Source organism: Lissotriton vulgaris, chromosome 6, assembly GCF_964263255.1.
Source record: "Lissotriton vulgaris chromosome 6, aLisVul1.2, whole genome shotgun sequence".
Classification (NCBI taxonomy): Eukaryota; Metazoa; Chordata; class Amphibia; order Caudata; family Salamandridae; genus Lissotriton; species Lissotriton vulgaris.
This window is the reverse complement of record NC_141694.1, coordinates 52577289-52599798: the sequence shown is the minus strand read 5'-3', so window position 1 is coordinate 52599798 and position 22510 is coordinate 52577289. Positions and strand designations below refer to the sequence as shown.

Sequence of the window (22510 nt, the reverse complement as noted above, 5' to 3'; positions counted from 1 at the left end):
ACTGTTACAAGAAAGGAAAGTAAGGGTGCATTGGGACAGACCCCCAAAGTAAGCACTGCGGGTGGCAGGGGGTGGCGAGGGGTATCACAGGTGGAGAGGAGAACACACAAGCAGGCGGAGGCATCTAGGGGGAAAGAGCAAATGCCCACCAACTAACCGTGACGTAAAGGAGGAAACATTCATAAGTGGGGTTCCAGGTGGGCGTACACAACAGCCCTTTAGCAGAAAAGTTTGGGGTGGGTTCCAGTACCCTAAAAAGAGGGGAGTGGGAATACATGCACGACTAAAGAGAGCACTATTCGGCGGGGGGGGGGGGGGGGCTCTCACAGAGGGGCGTTGAGCGGATACACTTGTGCCAATGAAACTGCATTGTACGGCAGGGGGTGTAGGCAATAGGGCCCGCGTGACCCCACTGCCATAATAACATTACAGGAATCCATCACCACCTCAAATTGGAGACATCCTGTTACACATAAAAACGCACGCGGTTTTTCGCCGGCACTGCCCCCCAAAGGGTCCCTCGGATCAGTGCGCCCGGAAGGTCCCTGCAGACCAGAGGTGATTGCAGTCAACAGAAGGGAGCAGGGGGGGAAAGTGCACCACACGGGAGCAAACATCTGCCATACAGTGCAGAAAAGCAGAGAATGGGGCCTGTGAGCACTTACACCACCAATGGGAGTGGAACTGGCAAAAATCAAGGGCCGAGCAAAAAACTATTTCCAAGCTTCTGCCACCCCCCCCATGCCCCCCCCCACCCCCACCCCCCACCCCCCTCCCCCCCCTCCCCCACCCCCCCTTCCCACACACACACACACACACATTCACTCAAAGAAATGCGACACCGCCCCAAGGAAACATCACACCCTCCAGCTAGGTAGCACCCATACATGCTCACGTAAAGAGGTCCCTCGACAGCACGCCCTATGCACCCAAAAGTAAAGAAGAGCAGTTTTGCAGCATAGACGTCTTCTAGATTCACCAGGTGCTCTATGGGGGGGGTACGACGGGTGGAGGGAGGTGTTGGTGGGGGAGATGCAGAAGAGTGGGGTGCCGTGTCTGGGAAGAGGTGCAATGCAGGGGATATGTGCAGCTGCGAGGGACCTCCGATGGTGCCACTCAGCAGAGAAAGACTCGGAAGCTGCTGCACCCACCCTCTAGAGAGGGGGGCTTGGGGGGACATGACATTACAGAAGGACGAAAAACCGGGTGTCGTCACAGCTCAATCTGTCTCTCTGCCGATGACGTCACAGGCTTGATTACTGCAGCAAGATATCTGCCTGCGGATTACACCACAGCGGGCAACGTCTCCACTATTGTTTTACTTTAAAATGCTTATTTTAGGGATGTAGAACGCAAACGTCACAATATCACTGTCTAGCAGCCGTTCTGCAGTTTGGCGTCATTGTGGTCAAACTAAAGCAGCTTTCATTGGACTCTCTCTCTCGGGGTGTGTTAGAGGTCACCTTTCACCTCTGGCCTCAGGCGCCGCCGGGGCACTGGTCACACATCCATTATTGAAGGGGGTCAGGGTTGTGCCCTGTGTGAAGTGCTGGACAGGTATGTGCCTGGGGCACCCGTCCCTCACCCTGCCCGCTTTCACGATCTCACGCCCCGCTCCTGGGCGGCGCAAGCCTTCAATCTGCTCTCTCCCTGCGCAGGGTTCAAATGTGAAATCATTAACCCAGGCCTGTACTATCTCCCGGAGATGAGTTCTAAAGCTCCCTGCACAGGAGCCGGGCTGTGAATGAGTGACATTTTCGACCCAACTCTCAAAATGGCAGGCCTCGGAAGGGGCTGTGGGTGGACAGCAGACATCTGTGCTGGAAGCAGCGGAGCAGGGGATATGCAAGGCCCAGCCAGAGAACACGTCACACGGCTCACGTCACTGAGGACAGAAGCAACCCTCAGTGAGTGGGGGAGCAAGGGTGGCACGGACCCACTAGACTGACACATAACATCTCCAGTCAGAGTTCAGTGGGCCACGGTGTCGCTGCACCTGCCGTACCTTTGACTTCTGCTCACCTGGAAGCAAGTCACTTCACCGTAGCATGCAGGTCACCTGCGTTTCCGAAACATATCTTGCACCAATGTTAACATCCTGTTAGAAGAATGTGACCCTTATATAATGATACTTACTGTACAGGCTAATGTCGCGCTGCCTAAGGCCTTGTTCTCGCTTAAGAAAATTTCCCACTACTGGCTTAGTCCCCTTCGCTGCAGAAATGCAGGTCTGGCTCAACAGACGTTGAATGTGAATGAATTACACCCCGGCAGGAAGGGCTGGGGAGGTGCAGAATGCTCGGGCCTTTAAAGATAGCGCTGCATTTCCAGAGAACCAGTAGTGATAACGGAGCTCTAATCACGGACAGCGGGGGGGGGGGGGGCGGGAACGGGCAAATGGACAGCGGAGGGGGGGGCGGGAAAGGCACGGACAGCGGGAGGGGGGCGGGAAAGGCACGGACAGCGGGAGGGAGGGGGCGGGAACAGCACGCGGTCAGCGGGAGGGGGGGGCGGGAACGGGCACTCGCCTGGACTTCTTCCGGCGGCGGTCGGCCTGGAATGAACAAAACGCACCTAAAAAAAAAAAAAAAAAAAAAACGCCCACCGCCGAGATGACGCGCACAGAGGGGCGGAGAGGGAAGAAATCGCGGGAACGCCCACGAATCTGGTCCGGCCATGACGGACAGATCTCTGTTCCTATGGCTAGCCTCCATTTATGGAGCTAGCCAATAGAAACAGAGGCGGGGACCAAAGCACTCTACTCTTCTGTAACGACCAGATTTTCGGACCAGATGGAATCAGCTCCTGGGAGCCCCTCTAACCCAGTCGGAACGTAATCACCTCCCTCCTTAGAACGTATTTACAATGGGTATAGATATATGTATGTACATCTTGTACCTAAGGATGGGGAAAATAGCAATAAACATGCATAGGTTTTCTACAATATCCTATTCATACCAACTAGTCTCACGGCCACTTAGGCCCAGACTAATCTACCCTGGGGCAGGTCTGATTATGTACCCTTACACACTGATCTCCCTCAGTGCTCACTCGACACGCAATCCGGCGTGTCTACACACGGGCTGCAGTCCCAGTGCTCTCTCTCTTTTATCCGGTCCACAATCCGGCGGACCTACACACCGTGTCCTCCCGGTGCTCACTCACTTACAACATGGTCCACAATCCGGCGGACCTAGACACCGTATCCCCCCGGTGCTCACTCACTTACAATATGATCCACAATCCGGCGGATCTACACACCGTCTATCTCCGGTGCTCTCATTAACGCCGCGTACCAACGACGATCACTTTCCTAGGAACACCTGTGGAAGAAATCTCTCATTGTCTACTCAGGATGATACTACAATAATAGGAGTTAGAACGGTTTTCCAAATTGAAATATGTACCTTCTGCTCTTGGCATCAAACGTTCCCTCTCTCCCTCATTGTTCAGTCACCTCTTACCTGACCGGGATTCACATCCGTTCATGCAAACAATGTCTGACTAGAAGACCAGGTTACCCTGATTGAACAAGAATACAAGGCACATGTCGGTTCACTAAGAACTGGGGTAATTTATTACAATAATTATAAACACAATACTATACGATAATCTATATATTCTGCAAAGAAAAAAGTGAAAGGTTAGAATGTGCACACTATAGGGGAAAGGGCGGATGTCACCTTATTAACGTGAAGTCGGGGTTCGGCAGTCATCTAGGTTCCCTTCTCGTCTGTGTCTTTGCTCGTCTCGGAATCACACCTTAGCAGTCACGAGTACACGTCTGCACCGCTATGCTTGGTCTCCTCTGCTTCCCTCCAAGTCACTGGAACCTTTCTCGTTATTAGCTGCTGTCTCTCTCTGTCTCTGATCGCTCTGCGCTACTTCTCCTTCTCCTTCAGTCTTTCTCAGAGAGTCTCCGTTTCATGATCTTTCTCAGACTTCAAAATGGCGACTGTCTGCCTGGAAATAATTAATGGCATAGATGCTAACGGCTAGCTGCCGCCTACGGACTGACTGACTCACTGCCTAACACTTTCGCTAATATGGAAGCCTGTCCTTTCATGGAAAGTTACGGCCAGTAACCTGCCGCCCACCAAATTCTTGTACCTCCCCGTACCAAGGACACGTTCCCAGCCGGCCGGCCTGAAGTTGTGTCTTCGGAGTGGAGAAAAATACAGTCTTTCGATAAGGGCCAGCCTGAGCCGGTTCTCTCCAAGCGAACAACACTTCGAAACTAAAACATTACACTTGGCCTAGAAAGCCTCTCAAGCTGCCGGGCAGAAAGCAAGATGGAGTCTCTCCCGTTTGAGGCCTACAAGGCCCGAAATAAGCATAACTCCATAGAAGGTATACTAACACTCTTGCAAAAGGACGGATCATCACTAATACTAATGAATCTATCCCCTAACTTAAGTTTATAAGCCCTGATCTAAGGAAAAGGGTACGAAAATGCACTACTGTGCCTTATGAATAGGTCCTATTTATAGTTCTAATCCCTGTACTAGAAGGGTAATAGGCTGGAGTCATCTTCAATCATTCTCCCTCAAAAGAGGGCCGAATAAGTCGGTCAGAACATCTTCTCATAAGGTTTTCCCTGCAGCTGCGCAGTGCGCAGCTCGTCAGGCAAAACCTAAAAAGGCTGGTGTGGCTTGATTACACAGATGTTCGGAGACATATGCCCTTACAACATTAGTAGCATGTAACTGAACGAGACAATGTATTGGCACAGAAGTATCAGTGAGTCAGCCAGCCACTCACAGCTAAGTGGGTTAATGCCCGGCGTTTGGTTTGTGATGAAAACAGTTGTGAATACACAGAAAACCTGCTCATCTCAATGTGATCTCATATTCTGTTTTACCACAGAATGGGAATCAATGGGTTTTATGCCAGAAATAAAAACTTTGGTTACAGGGGACACAGAGAATTATTAACAGCTTCATAGATATATTAATATTCGGGCATAATAGCATAACACATCTGATATTAAGGCGGTGTTTTCACCAGCATGGAACAAGGTACGAAGTGAAGGTATTTTAGAGAAGTTATTTGAAATGATAATAGATGGTTCCTCTGGTTAGGCCCTTCCATGAATTTCCCCTCGGCAGTGCCAGTACAGACTCAGGCGTGGGAGCTCGGCTAGCTGATCCTGTTAGAGTGCTGTATGTATCTCGTCTCTGAAGCGGAGTGCTCAGCGGGAGGGAGGGGGTTCCGCGAGGCAGGAAAAAGAGATTACTGTAATGCTGTTTGTATTAACACACACCCACACTGCTGCTGCCAGGGCCAGAGCTGAGGGAGGAGGTGGGGAATCGGTTCTGCTGCTACTCTGCGCTTTGTTATGATTGGGGAAACAGAGCTGCTGCACGCTGGACGTTTGCAGCTTCCTGTTCCTATCGTCGAAGATGGCCCCGATTATAATGCAGCGAACGGGTGGATTCTGAAATAAAGCTCGGGGACAGAGCTGATATTAATTCGGCATATTTGGGAATAGTCGCTGCCCTCCAGTCTCTGCCGTGCTGCTTTGGGAGAGGCAGGCTGCATGCCGGGAGTGCCTCCCGAAGTGCCCGGGTGGAGAGAGGCTGTGCCGAAGGCGGTATACACGGCAGAGGCTCGTACCCATATGCCTGCGCCCAGGCATGGTGGATGTCACCCGCGGGTGAGTCCCTGCCTCCTTCATGCACTGTGCAGCCGCAGGGGTGTTACCGGGTACCACGCCGAGCTCTCGCCAGCTGCCCAGCAATCTCAGCCACACTCTGGAGCTGGTGGTCGTCGGTGAGTAGCTACAAGCAGCAAGTGTCAAACCTGCAGCAAGCGGCGTGCGGATGTGCAAAGCGCCTTTAACAAAAACACCTGGAAGTGAACCAGCTCAAAGCGTTTGAATATTTCTTCAGAAATGTCATGCTGCTTGCATCATGCTCTTCGCGTAGTATGCATAGAGCCTGCATTCCTGGAAAGCCACTCGTGGGTGTCTTATTTTCTTCAATTAGCCGCACTCCGACTCCGAACTCGTTTAAATGGCTTCACCTTGCGTCATAAATCCTTTACATTCATAAGAAAAGTATTTTTAATGTTTGTGAACAGGTTTTGCTGTACACACTATACCCATACATACATATTATACGTCCAGCTTTTCTTTATACTGTGCTGGATGGCCCACTGGTCGGCCTGGAATGAACAAAACACACCTAAACCCCCCCCCCAAAAAAACCCGCCCACCGCCGAGATGACGCGCACAGAGGGGCGGAGAGGGAAGAAATCGCGGGAACGCCCACGAATCTGGTCCGGCCATGACGGACAGATATCTGTTCCAATGGCTAGCCTCCATTTATGGAGCTAGCCAATGGAAACAGAGGCGGGGACCAAAGCACTCTACTCTTCTCATAAGGTTTCTCTGCAGTGCGCAGCTTGCCAGGCAAAACCTATAAAGGAGAGGAGAGTGTTGGGAGGAAGATAAATATTAGGGCAAGAAAGACTAGATCAGTGGGGATAAAAGAATGCTTGGCGATGTGGTATTGCAACAAACAGGGCGGGGTGGGGTTGTGGACCCTATGTCAGGATGCTCTGCTCCTCTGGACATGGCTGGAACGTCCTGGCATTTCCTTGACGGTTGAACACCTGGCAGGTTCTTTGATTTCCAGGGCGGACAAACTCAGCCGCCGGTGTTTGATGGATCACGAATGGCGTCTTCACTCGAGGTGGCTCAAGGTCTCTTTCAACAGTGGGTAGAGCCTTGGTTAGATCTATTCGCCACCGAAGAGAGCGCGCAATGTCATCAGTTCTGCGCGTTGGAATTTCCAAGGCGGCACTCGCTCGGCGACGCTTTTCGTCGCGAGTGGAGTTGCGGTCTGTTGTATGCCTTTCCGCCTATACCACTTCTACCCAGAGTTCTGAAGAAGATCAGACGCGACCGGGCCCAAGTCATCCTTGTGAGTCCGGACTGGGCTCGAAGAGTTTGGTATCCCAAGCTACTCAGTATGAGCCTGGATCCGACTGCCTATGCGGGAGGATCTTCTGTCGCAGCAGGGGACGGTTCTCCACCCAAACCTGCCCAGCCTCCACCTACACACGTGGAAATTGAGCGGCGACCGTTGATTCCATTTGACTTGCCTCCCGAAGTCTGTGATGTCATTCTGGCAGCCAGGCGTCCCTCCACTAAATCGGTATACGCCTGCAGGTGGAACAAATTTTGTGGCATTGTGCACAGCCAAGACTGTGGATCCCCTTTCTGTCCCTCTTTCTGAGGTCCTTTTGTTCCTTCTTTCTCTGGCCCGGCAGGGCTCTGCTCTGTGCACTATCAAGGGCTACCTTTCGGCCATTTCAGCCTTTCTGAGGCTTCCAGATTAGCCTTCTCTTTTCAAGTCCCCTGTTGTACAGAGATTTTTAAATGCATTACGCATATGTTCCCTCCTGTTCCTTTCATAATGCCTCAGTGGGACTTGAATCTTGTTTTGACCTACCTCATGTGCGCTTCCTATGAGCCACTTCACAATTGTCCCTTCTGACTTTGAAAACTGCCTGCCTGGTGGATATCACCTCGGCCAGGACAGTGAGTGTGCTTCAGGCTCTTTCTTGTAAGCTTCCTTTTCTGTCGGTTCATCCGGATAAGATTGTGCTTCGCACTCGACCTTCCTTCTTGCCAAAGGTTGTCACTGCCTTCCACATTGGGCAGACTATCACTTAGCCCACTTTCTTTCCGCCTCTGCATCCTTCCAGAGCTCCACCGTCTGCACACAAGCATTCCGGGTGGATGACCAGCTCTTTGTTGGCTACGCAGGCGCCAAGAAAGGCTGGGCTGTTCACAAGAGGACTATCTCCTGCTAGGTCGTCTTGTGTATCAAGGCCTGTTATTCTATGGCTAAAAAGGAACCTCTGGTGGGGCTACGTGGCCATTCTACCAGGGCAACAGCAGGCACTACGGCATTGGGGCATGGTGTCAGGCTGCCACGGTGTCTTCTCTGCACACCTTTACAAAGCATTATTGCCTTAACTGTCTGGTCCGGAGGGACAGCTTCTTTGGCCGTTCTGTTCTCCGGGACTTTCTTGTGTAATCTCATTCGCAGACCCACCACCGGGGTTGGTATTGCTGGGGTATGTATTCTAAGGTAAGGAATCTATCACTAACGTGTCTCTTTCAGATGCACAAGTTACTACTTGTGTAACGATATATCTGTAAAGGACATTAGTTAGTGATAGATTCCTTGCCGCCCCACCCATCCTTCCTGTTCTGCGAACTGATTACTGGGGTTAAGGTCATCCTTTCGGGTCCTACTTTCTATGCACCAGTGGTCAGTATATTACATGGCTCTGCGTTCCCGTCGGGGAAAGTTGTGCACAGAACTGACGTCAGCGCGTTTGGGCGCGTCTAAGTTGCTCCAGTGACGTCATCTCGGCAAATACAACACCAACGACTCACGCGGAGCCGTACGACAACGCCTATAGATGCGTGGGGGTATGTTGACGAAAGCTTTCCGGATCTAGTCTGACGCCTGGGTATATTCTGAGGTAAGGAATCTATCACTAAATAATGTCTCTTTCAGATATATCGTTACACAAGTAGTGACTTGTGCGTTTTGACCAAGTTTGCCACCAGAGGACAACAAAATTTAGCTGTCATCTATAGTCAGCTTTTCTTTTTTTAGAGCTGGTTCTTATTGACTCATGGAAGCTAATGCCTAGCTCTTCTCTTTGCAGGTGAGGGCGGCGTAGATGGCGATGGAGACATCACTCGTCCTGAAAACATCACTGCATTCCGGAACTTTGTATTGGACAACACAGATCGCAAGGGAGTGCACTTTTTAATGGCAGATGGGGTATGTTCTCTATTTCAAATTGTGCTGTGATGCCACCCTACTCTAGGTGACAAATGTGTTTAAATTGCAGCTTTTTTTTTTTAACATTTGTTAAGTGTGTTAAAGGGAGATAAATACTTAAGGTAGGAAGAATTTGAAAAAGCCCTATTTCGGAAGCCATTGACACATGGGCATCCTAGCACTGATTGTAAGTGCTAACACGCTTAGACTTTTTATATATGTTTTGGGCTAATAATGTGAATCTATAGGGTGTGCAGTGACTCCTTGTGAAAATTGTAGTGGATCATTTAGAGCTGTCCTGTGAGTGGTACCTTTTTAGTGTTCTCATATGCTTGGCTCATTGTCTCATTAGGAATCAGTTCTAGGATGTCACCGTCTTACCCAATCAGATGTTTTCTATGTATTAGGCTATGAGAGTTATGCGAAGCAGGATTGGCTGTGGGATTAAATAGCATTGGGATTGTCACCATAATTAAGGAATTGCTCCATAATTTCCAAGATGTTCAGTACAGAGGAGCCGTGGATAGGTAGGGAGATCATTGTGCTGTTTTTTTGTTTGGTAATGTTTTGGGTGCGGGGATGCGGAAGAGGAAGGAGGGGAGAGCAGGTATTGAGAGCCTCTAATGCTAATAAGTTTTTATTTATACTGTGATCATTCTCCAGTCTTTTTTTGCTGCAGCATCGTAGCATCACAGCATTTACATCTTGAGATTTTCGGCCAAGATAGGAATTAAACCTATCCGCAAAATCTTAACACTCCATCGGAGCAAATGTATTTCAGGGGTCTGATATGGAGCTGCTCTTTGGGGCAGGTCTAACATCACCTTCCTTCAGACCCAAGAAAATAAATTCTTAATTGATTATTGGCAGTCCGTTATGGGACTGCAAATTACATAATCCACAAAGAATTATCAACCCCATATCTTAGTGACGCAATAAATGTTGCAGGACTCACTGTGAAATGGCGCCGTCCCCTACCTCTTTGAAACGGCGTCCTCCGGCAAGGTCCCCGGTCTCAAAACCCGATCCTGACACACCTCTGGCAAACTGGGCTCCCCCCCTCTATCCCTCATTACAGGATCCAATCGAAACTGATGAAAGACCGGAAGCACCTTCCCGTGACCCCGGAAGTCCCTCCCTCATCCTGAAGCCGGAACACGGAAAAGACTGAACTGGGGAAAGAGGAGCGTTCAACGCGGCGGACTCGTGGCAGGAGACAGCATGCAGAGAACACGAGAAGGCGACCGGAGGAGCGGAGGAGGATGGGGAACCCGGGAAGGCGACCGGAGGAGAGGAAGAGGACGTGTGGAGCGAGGACTGGTGGAGTCTGCAGGAGGTGGCTGGAGAGCGGGCGCAACTGTCGGAAGAGTTGCGGCGGGGCATGTGAGTACCCTATCTCCATTTCCACTTCAGGAGTTAGTAAATAGCTGTGTACATAGTCGTGTACAATTAATCAGCCTCACTTTGGGTTCGCATCTCGCACTGTATATAGGTTTTGTAAAGCAACTTTGAGTCACACAGTCACTATTGTGAATATCCCATCACCTGCCTTTTTTCCCCACACCCCTCTGCTTTTCCGCTCTTAACCTCCCAACTATTGTCCTATCCCCTCCCTCCCTCCCTCATGCTCTCATTAAACCTCCCGCACACCCCCTGGTGTTGGTAGAAGGACTCAGTCAATCCCGGTCAGGTGGACTAACAGCCCTCTTTTTGTCTCTCTCGTTCCTAATGCCTCCGAGGACACCACCTGGAGCAGCCCACAGCGAGGACCCAACAGCCCAGCTTCCAGTCAAGCAAAGACCCGGAGACCCTTCCCTTCCTGCATTATCCTTGTGCTTCCATATTTCCCGACTGTGGATTGTCTAGCACTTGATCATAGCAGGAGGATTCCTTGGCTGGAGCACATTCGCAACATTTCTAAACACTGTAAACCTGACGGGGACAGAAGTGACCCCCTTCCTATATTGGAACTTAGTAAACAGGATCTTAAGTGCAAATATCTAAAATTAAAGGAAGAAGAAAGAGATCGGTCTGTTAGTCAAAAACACACTGTCATGTCATATGGTGAACGACCTTTGTTGAGGGGCCTACAGCCGTACTTAATACTGGTGAAAACCGTCCAACAGAGATTTTATCTCACTAGGCTAAGGATGAGCACGTTACGTTACCTAGTTGCTTTCCCTAGAGTGAAAAAATGGTGCCAGAAACTATCGAAATGTCCTTGTGATGGAAATACTATGCCATCTACGATGCATTTTATTCTTTTTTTTAGGGATATCCGGAAATCAATTTTAAAACATCTATTTTTATCAAACATTCTTTTTAATTATAAACATGCATTCAATTTTTTATGTAGCTTAGAAAACGTTAAAATTATATGTACTGTAATCAGTTTCATACAGTTTGCAGTCAAGAAACGGAAAGATTACTCACATCTTGAGGCATTGCTGTATGAAAACTTGGATGATCATTCTTAAATATTGCTTTGTTTTCACTATTGATTGGTTGCCAAGAATGCTAACTTTATATTTCAAGTATTCTCATTATGTCCCTTGCACCAGCACTTTATCTCCCGCGACTGAATGACTTTAAAAAACGACTCGCGGGAGCCGCTCGTAGTCGTGAAGTGTGAAGACTTTGTTTTTTGGGAAACCCTTTGAAATGCCAGGTGGAACTGCGGCTGAACTGAAAATCCTCCGTTTCTTTTCCCGGACTTGCTGCTGGTTCATTATTTTATCAATCTGGGCTCTTACCGGGGAGCGGGACTGCGAGGCCCAGAGGTGCTTGCGTTCTGGCATCTCGCGCACCTGGTGCCTCTTCCCGTCCCTCCTGCCTGTGGACTTTAAAAAAACGACTCGCGGCCCCACTCCGCAGGAGCTGCTCGTAGTCGTGAAGTGTGCAGACTTTGTTTTTTGGGAAACCCTTCGAATTGCCAGGTGGAACTGCGGCTGAACTGAAAAGCCTCAGTTTCTTTTCCCGGACTTGCTGCTGGTTCATTATTTTATCAATCTGGGCTCTTACTGGGGAGCGGGACTGCGAGGCCCATAGGTGCATCTCGCGCACCTGGTGCCTCTTCCCGCCCCTTCCTCCCCTATATAGGCCCACCACCAACCGCGAGCGCAGGACGCGCGCGGGACGAAGCAGGGGGCGAAGCCCGGGCAAAGGGCGGGCCGTCTAAGGCCGTCCAAGGAGGGTTGAGGCCGGGCTGGGCCACTTCTCTTGGTCTTCAGGTTTCGCTACATATTGATTTGTTATATACCATTTTAATCTAGACCTTCTACCCATTTAGAGTGTTTACTGAGATCTGTAGATCGGTGGTCATGACCTTGCGCTCTAGGAAAAACAGGTTGGTTACTGTAAACACTAATGCAGGAATGGTCACGGGCACCCTAGATCCGTTTTTTAAACGGGCTACCGTAATTTTAGAGAAGGAAATAGCCTTTGCAGAAAAGCGCCTGTCGATAGATATTTTAACAGGCAAGCGGTCTTCTTTGGGTGTGATCGGGTCTGCTGTAACACCGGCCCATAGTAGTGACCCGGTTGCTCTTGTAGACACTACCCCGATTCCATGCTCTCTAGAGGACGGTACAGCTGGATCTGCTACTGTTTCTATATTGAGCTCAACCTCACTTAATCTTCCTTCTAGTGACCTGAGCCATAGAACATCTACGCCAACGCCCCCACCTTCTGCTCCTAGGACAGAACAAGATCAGGTGTCGGGGAGAATAAACAAGAAAAGTACTGTAACCCCTAAGCATATAAAAAATAAGAGACGGGGAGGCAAGAAGAAGTCGGGCGGCGGTATTAGATTTGCCCAAATCCAACATCCTAGCAATGCTTCACAGGCTGTAGCCCAGTCCCCCATCCTAAATAATGCATTAACTAATACTGATTCACCTTTGAATCAACAGAATTCTAATGAGGATTTACTTGCCAAAATGGAAATACTAGTTAGGTCTCTGATATTGCCCTTGATTAATCGAACAAAATTAATTAAAGAAAAATTTGATCAGCTAGAACTAACAACAAAAGGGAACACTTCAAAACTTGACGCACTAATTAAGAGTGCAAAAAGTAAAGATGTTAAAGCCCCCTCCACTATATCTTCAGGTAATGTTAAACCTCCTAAGGGGCAGAAGGTGTGGTCAGTAGAAAAGCCCAAAGCACTGAGGCAGCTACAGCGGCAGCCCCTAAACAGGCTCTAAATCAAAAACAAGTGGTCAAACAGCCTTTGAGTAATGCCCCTCAAGGCAAAGAAGTGCAAAGAAAGAGGCTCCCGTGTGTAAATCTCCCCCCGGAATCTATGCCCCTGACTATCATTCTAACAGGGGTACCAGAAACTAACCCAGACTATCAAGAATCAGATAGGGACCTTAAGAATAAAGTTATTTTTTGGCTTAGCAAGAATAGGAGATTACCGCCAGGCTCGAACTCAGAGATCTTAGGTGTAAGGCGAGTGGCATGGCTGGGCCATAGCACGAAGGATCTCGAGGGAGATTGCATAATCGTTAATTTTAAAAATACAAGGGTCGTAGACCACATACGTAGGGAACCAAGGTTTGACAGACTAGGTGACATTCAATCACTAGGCTTAGACTACTTCTACCCATATACGATTCCTAACCCACCTTGTCTACCACCGAATTTTGGTAGGGGTATATCCACTGGTCCCAATAGAATGGCTTGGGCACCACAGTATTTACCACAGTATCTACCACTAAGTAATAGGTTTGACCCACTTATGGGACTGGAGGGGGTGGACTGACTCCGGAATGCCTGCATTCTTAATAGTGGGGCAGAAGATATAGATAGGGGTAGGGGTGCTGTCTGCCCAATGAGGCAAACCCCAGGTGAAGTAGTTAGAACCTGGGCAAAGACGGCTAGTAACATACATTTATGCACTAACTCATTAATCGTTCCTATAGTAGCATCGAGGGGAGAGAGAGATGGAGCTGAACATATAGAATTGGTATCCCAGGATCAAGATAATACTCACATAGTAGCAAATCAGGATGGGAGAGTCAACACTAAACAGGTGGAATTGGTATCCTTGGAAGCATATATTGGCCCTGTAGTAGCGATCCAGTGTAAGAATGACGGGATCCAGCCGAAAGCAAAAACATTCCTGGGGGAAGCAGATGGTCTGGTTAAGGGTTGCCCTTTCCGACTGATCTCGTGGAATATAGCTGGCTTCACCAGGAGGCTAGAGGATCCAGTGTGGATGAAATTTGTCTAATCTTTTGACATCTGTTTCCAGGAGACCTGGAGCAGAGGGGACCATAGCTTGGATGGACACCAAATGTTTAATGTTCATGCTAAAGCGTCACACGCTGGAAGAGCTAAGGGTGGTATTATGACAGCTATTTCTGTGAAGTACAACATGATGAAAAGTACTACATTGGTGGAATCCCCTTGGTATCAACTGCTTATGATTAAGAATTTATTTCCAGTGCCTTTGCTTTTAATTAATTGGTGTTACAACATATTTGATGCCCATGAAACATCGGTTATTGAAAAATTACAGGATGAAATTGTCAAAGTAACTAATACTGTATGTCCTCTTTTTGTTATGTGGGTAGGTGATTTTAATTGTACTTTGTGCAAATTTAGTGGAACAAGAGTCTGTGGCTTGGTAGATATAAATGATCAGCCATTGGCTCATTTTAAACATTCAAAACAAGGGGATGCTTTGAATAATATCATAATGAATGAACTTTGTGTTCTGGATATGTCTAATTTTTCAAGACCTTTGGGCATACCCACTTTTCAAGGAACAGGGGGCCAGATGAGTATAATCGATTTCGCTATGGTATCTAGCAGGTATATTCACCTAGTAAATGATTTCGAGATTGAAGTGAACCCTGCTAGTGACCATAACCCTCCAATTCTAAGTCTGAGTACTGCTCTTGAGAGAGTTCAGACCCTGGAACACCCGATACAATTTAGTTCGAATCAGGGGGTTACCCTAAAGTGGGATAAGATAGATGCAAGGCAGCTGGAGATGGTAGTCTTTAAAGCAAATAAATTAAGGATAGATGCTTGTTTAACTGTCACCAATGAGCTGGATGTAATAATAGAGAATTTTGAGGCTCTCTTAGGTAATATAGCATCCCTTTTCTTAAAAACTGTGGGTGGGAAAAAAGAAAACGGATGCAAATGGTTTGATGCAGAATGTTCTAAAGCACAAACTAGACTCACGAAGGCACTACACCAAGTCCCACGGGATAGGGAGCTGGTTAGAGAGTCAAGGAAACTTTATAAAGATGCGCGCGTGTATCAAGAGGGAGAGAGAGGACCAGATAGCTAGTCCAGATCCCCGGTTTATATGTAGATTAATCAAAAAGAGACTAGCTATGGGATGGGGTGGTATGATGTTTACATTGTAAAGATCATGGTGACTCAGGTAAGTTTTGTTGGTCAGGGGTGGCACCCATTGGGTGTCTTAAGAAAGCCCTCACCCACCAACCTAGTTGGTGGCATGCTTCATCATCGGGCCCACCCAGTGACACCTAGCGTGTCCCGGGTGTGCTACGACGCCTGAATACAGCGGAGCAGGTATGTCACTGTGTGTGCGGTGAGGGATGTTAAGAAGGTGAGTTTAAAACGGCTTGGCGGGGGTCCCTGTACCCGGTGGGTAAAAGACTTTATTAATAGGGCCTCCGTCAGCGGTTAAAAATAAGGCTGTGGGACGCAAGAGGCGAGTTACGACCTCTCACGTCCTTTAGAATGTCAACATGTTTCAGCCAGTGCCTTATTGATATGCTGGCTTTCTTCAGGACAATAAAAATGGGTGTGGGTGTGATTAAAACTAGTGGGTGTGTAGTGTGGACTATGTGTCTACACGCCCTAAAGTGTATCTAACTGTGAGAGGGGGGATTCCCTTCTCAAGATCACCTGTACATGTAACATAAAAGACATGAACAAAACATGCAAGGAAAAAGAGTCACTATGAGGTATGAACTTCATATCATGGCAGCCGGCTTAATAGCGATGGGGTGCAGGCTATAAGCGGCTCAAGTGTAATGGTATTGGTGGTACCATTATGGTGACATATCGCACTAGAACTGCGTTAGTGGGGTGAAATCTGGGTGTGGGGTGACGCTATCCCTTGGAACTCCCTAACCAGCCTGTAATCCCAGATCTCTGACCTTCCCCCCCTACAATATCCCCCTGTTAATGATTGGTTCACATTATTATTGCCCCCTTGACAATGATTGGTTCACCTAGTATATTAATATTGCCCACAATGTGCAGTTTCAACTCAGTAACTTGAGCACTATTCTCTCTTCATAGCCACCCAGCATAGCACTGTTCCCCCCGTGTATTATCCACTCTTCGGCGACTGGTGCGCCCTAACCCAGCCTCCTTCATTATCCATGGGCGTCATAACGCGCTGTACACAGTAGCGCTTTCACCGCACGCATGCGCAGACGCACTGTAAACAAAGCGGCGTGCTTCGCGGTGGCCGCACGCATGCGCGGCGGCCCCCGAACGGCCGCACATGCGCTCACTGCACCTACCCCTATGCGCATGCGCGGGAAACGCCCGCTACACCGCTCACCGACGCGGAGACCCGGTCACCCTCCGGAGCGCGAGCATGACTCGAAATCGAGTCTTTCCACCATTCTTGTCATTTTCCAGGTGCAATCCATTAACCAATCGCCACACCAATTACCCTGAGTATAAAAAACCAGGAACAGATGCCATTGTTCACCGGTCCCAAGAAGGAGGCACACTAGGTCTACAGCCGGTATCGACCAGTAATCCTGTGAGTATGCTGCCACTACCACCTCGACCAAGGGTAAGCGCTGCCTTTTCTCTCCCTACAGGTCTCCTAACCACAGTGGTTTACCCTTTATCTCCCCATAGGGTCTAACCTTTGCCACTTCAAAGTACCTTGAAGAGGACACCACTTAAAACTAGCGTAAGATACAGTCCTTACGCCCCATTGTGTTCCATGTGTTCACCTTTTATACCACCATTACAGAAATTTCGTTTTTATTTTCACCCCACTAACGCAGTTCTAGTGCGATATGTCACCATAATGGTACCACCAATACCATTACACTTGAGCCGCTTATAGCCTGCACCCCATCGCTATTAAGCCGGCTGCCATGATATGAAGTTCATACCTCATAGTGACTCTTTTTCCTTGCATGTTTTGTTCATGTCTTTTATGTTACATGTACAGGTGATCTTGAGAAGGGAATCCCCCCTCTCACAGTTAGATACACTTTAGGGCGTGTAGACACATAGTCCACACTACACACCCACTAGTTTTAATCACACCCACACCCATTTTTATTGTCCTGAAGAAAGCCAGCATATCAATAAGGCACTGGCTGAAACATGTTGACATTCTAAAGGACGTGAGAGGTCGTAACTCGCCTCTTGCGTCCCACAGCCTTATTTTTAACCGCTGACGGAGGCCCTATTAATAAAGTCTTTTACCCACCGGGTACAGGGACCCCCGCCAAGCCGTTTTAAACTCACCTTCTTAACATCCCTCACCGCACACACAGTGACATACCTGCTCCGCTGTATTCAGGCGTCGTAGCACACCCGGGACACGCTAGGTGTCACTGGGTGGGCCCGATGATGAAGCATGCCACCAACTAGGTTGGTGGGTGAGGGCTTTCTTAAGACACCCAATGGGTGCCACCCCTGACCAACAAAACTTACCTGAGTCACCATGATCTTTACAATGTAAACATCATACCACCCCATCCCATAGCTAGTCTCTTTTTGATTAATCTCCTCAACTTTATAAAGATGCCATTATTAGGCGAAAATTCGATTTAAGAAAAAAGGCATGGGTGGATTTAGAAAAAGCGTCAGAACTTAGGGATAGTAGGTACTTCTGGAAGGTAGTAAACCGCCCATTTTTAAAGAGCGATGAAGTGGGCAAAATGTTGGTGCATATATCAGGGGATATTTGGGAAGCACATTATGGGAAAATTATTAACCCAAAAGGGGTGACGCTAATAACCATAAATGAGGACGTTAGAGACTTTAACATGAAGTCAGCCTTAACGCTTAGCCTTTCGCTTACCATCTCAGAGGTAAAGGATGCTCTTGCGAAGGGCACCCCACTAAAAGCGCCAGGGCCGGATTCAGTCCCTCTGGATCTCTTCAAATATAATGTTGAGGTCTGGGCACCACTTTTATTAAATCTATTTAGAGCAGTCGTGGTAGGGTGTATCCCGCCCTCCTGGCAAGAGGCCGTAGTGGTGCCGATATTTAAAAAGGGGGACAAAGCTGATCAATGCTGCTATAGACCGATATCTTTAATAGATGCATCTTGCAAATTGATGGGAAGGGTGATATTGGCACGCCTGGAAACCTGGGCGGAGTCATCAGGTATTATTGTGGATTCCCAGTATGGGTTTAGGAGGGGTAAAGGAACCACTGAGCAGTGCCTTAATTTGGCACTGATTATGGGTAAGTACATGAGGGCCAAGCATGGTCATATCCACTTGGCCTTCATGGACTTATCCAGCGCCTTTGACACTGTTTGTAGAGTTAAACTGTGGCAGATGATGGAGTCAATGGGGTTCGAAGAACCGTTGATCACCCTTCTCCGCAGACTGCACGCCGCTACAACAGTGAGGATCCGATTTGGCCCAGGTGGGGAGAAGACAAAGCCCATTCCATCGACTGAAGGTGTACGCCAGGGATGTATTCTAGCTCCTTTTTTGTTCCTGGTGTACACCAACGGTCTGGAGGGTTACTTGTTGGAAACCTCTGCAGACTTTCCCCAAGCTAATGGTAAACGGATACCGATGTTATCTTATGCAGATGACACGGTGTTAATGACCCTAACTGCCAACAGCATGCAAACATGTTTGAATGCTTTTGATGCTTTTATGCAAGGATTAGATCTGAGGGTCAACTTAACAAAGTCATTTGCCATGGCCTGCAGCCCTAAAGGGGTAAAATCTCTCAGGTATGTGGTGAATGACTCAATTATTGCGAAAGTCGATAATTTTAATTACCTGGGGAATCTATTTAATAAAACCTTGAGCTGGGATCCTCTAATATCATCCCGTGTTTAAAAAGCCACGCAATCTTTTGCTCATGATCATTGTTTCCTATACTGGTCTCAGTAGATTGGGACATGGTAGCAGCACAACCGGGGGGGTGGAGGGGTGGTGGGGTTGGGGGGGCGTTTGTATTATATGAAACTGTCTGACACTACTGTGCTTGCTTCATTGATGTGTGCAACAGAACCCGGTGACCGGGGCTTTGCATTTATATTTGTCCAGACTAATAAAAAGTGTTGTGAAAAAGAAAAAAAAAAAGCCACACAATCTATAGAGGCCCTTTTCCATTTTGCAAGTAAATTGGGTCAAAAGCCGGTTGCAGAACTGAAAACCCTATATAAAGCAAAATGCATCCCTGTTGCAACTTATGGCGCGGGAGTGTGGGGGATACAAAATTGTAATAAAATACAAATTATGGAAAATAAGTTTATAAAGCGCCTTTTATCTGTCCCACCTGGTACTTCAAATAGTTTCTGCCACACGGAGGTTGGTCTTGAGTTTGTGAGTGATACTATTCATGTCCCTCCTTTGCTGCTATGGAGCAAGGTTTGGAGACCTGATGATATGAAACTCACAAAGGAAATTTTGCAAGACTGCCTTAAGCTTGACCATTCTATGGAGATACCATGGTTACTATATTTAAGGGAAACCCTTCATAAGATTGGATTGGGACACATATTCTCAAATCCTGAAATTGTTGGCAGTGAGACCAAATTAACAATTAAGGACGCCTACCGTACAAGTTTAGGTATGTTAAGAAGTAGTGAGCATGCAGTTTGATAGGGGTAAGCTTCAACACCAGCCCTACTTGTCATACATTATGCATGCCCAATGGCGTTTCTATTTGACAAGGTTTCGCCTTGGCACGTTGCATTACCTTTTTGCTTTTCCAAAGCAAGCAGGGTGGTGTGAGAGACTTCCCGCTTGCCTCTGTAACAATATAGTTACTCAAAATACTGTGCACCTCATTCTTTTTTGTAATCTGTATAAAGATCCACGAAATCGGTTTATTAAGCCTGTTCTGTTAACTCTTGGATCCCGCTATTATATAGAGGGTTATGAACATTTATTATCCTTATGAAATCCAACCATATGTAGTGCTGTGCTTAGTTTTATTAGAGTATCGCTCATTATCAGAAATCGATATTGAATAGTATTATTGTTTACTAATGATTACTATCTGAAATACATCTAACAGATTACTGTATATAATGGCATCCAAATGAAATGCACATGCATCTACAGCACTTATAATATTTTCTGTTCATTTATGTGGTTCTTTAGTTTGGATGCTTTGTAAATTTAAATTGGATATATAATATGTGTTTTGGACATTAATATAACTATGTTTTTTTATTTTTTTATTTTAATCCTATGTGTAATTGTCCTTTTAACTGTTCATACTTTTATGATTCTAATCTTGAATCGAAATAAAGTTTCTTGACTTGACTTGACTGAATGTATTAACTCTTAATTAGCGCGTAAATCCTTAGTCCCTTTAAAAAATGCCTAGATTGATTATTTATGGCCATACAGACTTTTCAATAAAATATTTCACAAATGTATTTTAAATAATTCTTTTACTGTATTTATCTTTTAAAATACCGGAATGACAATGTAAACTTAGGAATGTTTTCTTTTAGAGTGAGATTTGTTACACCGAATAAAGCTGATTTTTGATTTGATTTGATACATCTTGAGTGACATGTTGTAGTATTGCATTTATTAAAATGTGTTTTATAAATATCATTATTCTGCATCTCTTGTCACATCCATATACAATGTATATTTTCATTACAATAATTATCACTGTTTTCTGCAGGGCTTTTCTGTAGAAGGCCAGGAGAACATACAGGAAATTCTTAGTAAGCAGCTGACACTTTGCCAGTTCCTCATGGGATTATCAATTATTCGAACAGGTATTTTTTTCCTTCTTTCTTAGACATTTGTGTTAGTGTGATGAAAACTAAATTAACAGTTATTTCCAACTATATTTTTCTTTATTTCGCACCTTACCTTAGTAAAGTTATCACTGATATTGTATTTGGGCTCCCCACATAGACTCCATGGGGGAAATTGTAGGAAAATAGAATACATTTCTATTAATTCTAAATTGCTTGTGGTTGTGCTACAATTTCAATTAAAATAATGTATGTCTGTATTTCGCAACTAATATGCCTCATATCTGGTATTCTCTAAATTATCACCTCTTAAAGGCAACTAAAAATTGGTGCAGAGACCACATTGTCGTATGCCTAAAACATTACAGTACATGTTACTATATTTGTCATCAGGCTCTAATAAACATTATAGAGGATAGGAATATTATATTGTTATCCCATTTTGTTAACTTTTTAACATAGGTTTTAAAATGAGGTCACTTGCAACTTATTGGTTCTGCACTTTCAGGGTCCGTCATTCTCTTTATATTTAGTAATGTTAAGCTGCTCCATTTCATGGAGTTGGAGTGCCTTTATGTCGCCAGATAACCAGAACTAATAGCCTACACATCTTCTTTCTCTCTTATGCAGTGTAGTCGAGTGAGGTGTAGTAAGAAGTGTTGACACAGATATGTAGCAAGGAGAAGGATGTTAGGCTTTACTGGTTGCCCAAACCAGTTTGTAACAACCACAACTTCTTCCACTCAATCAGCTCATGGAGTTTTAGGCACAAACAAAATAACATCATGCCATGTCGGCACTAGATACCTTGGGTGCATTTGTTTCTGTGCATCGGAAAAATACTGGAAAACTTGTGGATCATCCATAGCAAAGGATTCTTTTTAGGTCCTTCTTAACTAAGACCTATTTGATTTTACTAACAGTGTATACATAATACATCTACTAATGATGAATACTTCTAATCACAGATTACTCCAGTATTGGAACTTTCATAGATTCACATGCCTGAATCATTCCCCTTCGTCGAGACGGGAGTCTCCAGTATATAAAAAAGCAGTGCTTACCTAGGCCCATTTCCATTTTGCAACCCATAGCCTTTGTTATGTAAAAAAGACCCAAACTTTTCCATGAACCAATCGGAGCTCCTCACCCTCTAGAACACTCCTGAGAGAACCTTCTGCCCCTCAGATTTTTCTACCGCACGTTGTGCTAGGGAGTCTCCTTTGAGCTCTGCTCAAACTCTTTACTTCTACAGTATTTTGACTTGGATTTTTAGGTTTCTACATCAACCATGTCTGAGAAAGAGAAAAAAGGATTATTTATAGTTTGTTCAACCTGCTCCAAGAAGAGGTTATTTACAGATGACCCTCTCAAGGACTGCATCTACTGTCTCTATCCAGATCATAAGGCAGCAGATTGTAAGGTATGTCGTACCTTTTCAAATAAGACATTAAGAGATCGTGAGGGAAGGCTACTGATCTGGCTTCAGAAAGTCAAAGCCAGGAATGAAATCCTCTCAAGTGAGAGTGAGGAGGAATCTGTGGCGTCTAAGATCTCAGAAGAGAAGTAGATCTCCTCAGACACATTCCTCAGGGGAAAGACCTGAGAAGGCCCCAAAAAAGACCACCCCAGGGTCTTCAGGGCGCAGTCCCTCAAAATCCCCTTCAGTCTCATCTAAGGGGAAGAAGGGATCTGCTGGTGAGGTGAAAGGAGCAAAAGCCACCTCAAATCCACCACAGTCGCCTCAGAAGGTCAA

General features: G+C 46.6%; 1 protein-coding gene across 1 annotated transcript in view; it reads left to right on the top strand.

Moving 5' to 3' along the window:
- CMTR1 (cap methyltransferase 1) overlaps positions 1-22510 on the top strand; it is a 1053443-nt gene that overhangs the window by 382305 nt on the left and 648628 nt on the right. Inside the window, exons 10-11 of the mRNA XM_086925906.1 lie at positions 8692-8810; positions 20676-20772. Coding sequence (XP_086782032.1) covers positions 8692-8810; positions 20676-20772 — 216 coding nt within the window. The remainder of the gene's footprint in view (positions 1-8691; positions 8811-20675; positions 20773-22510) is intronic.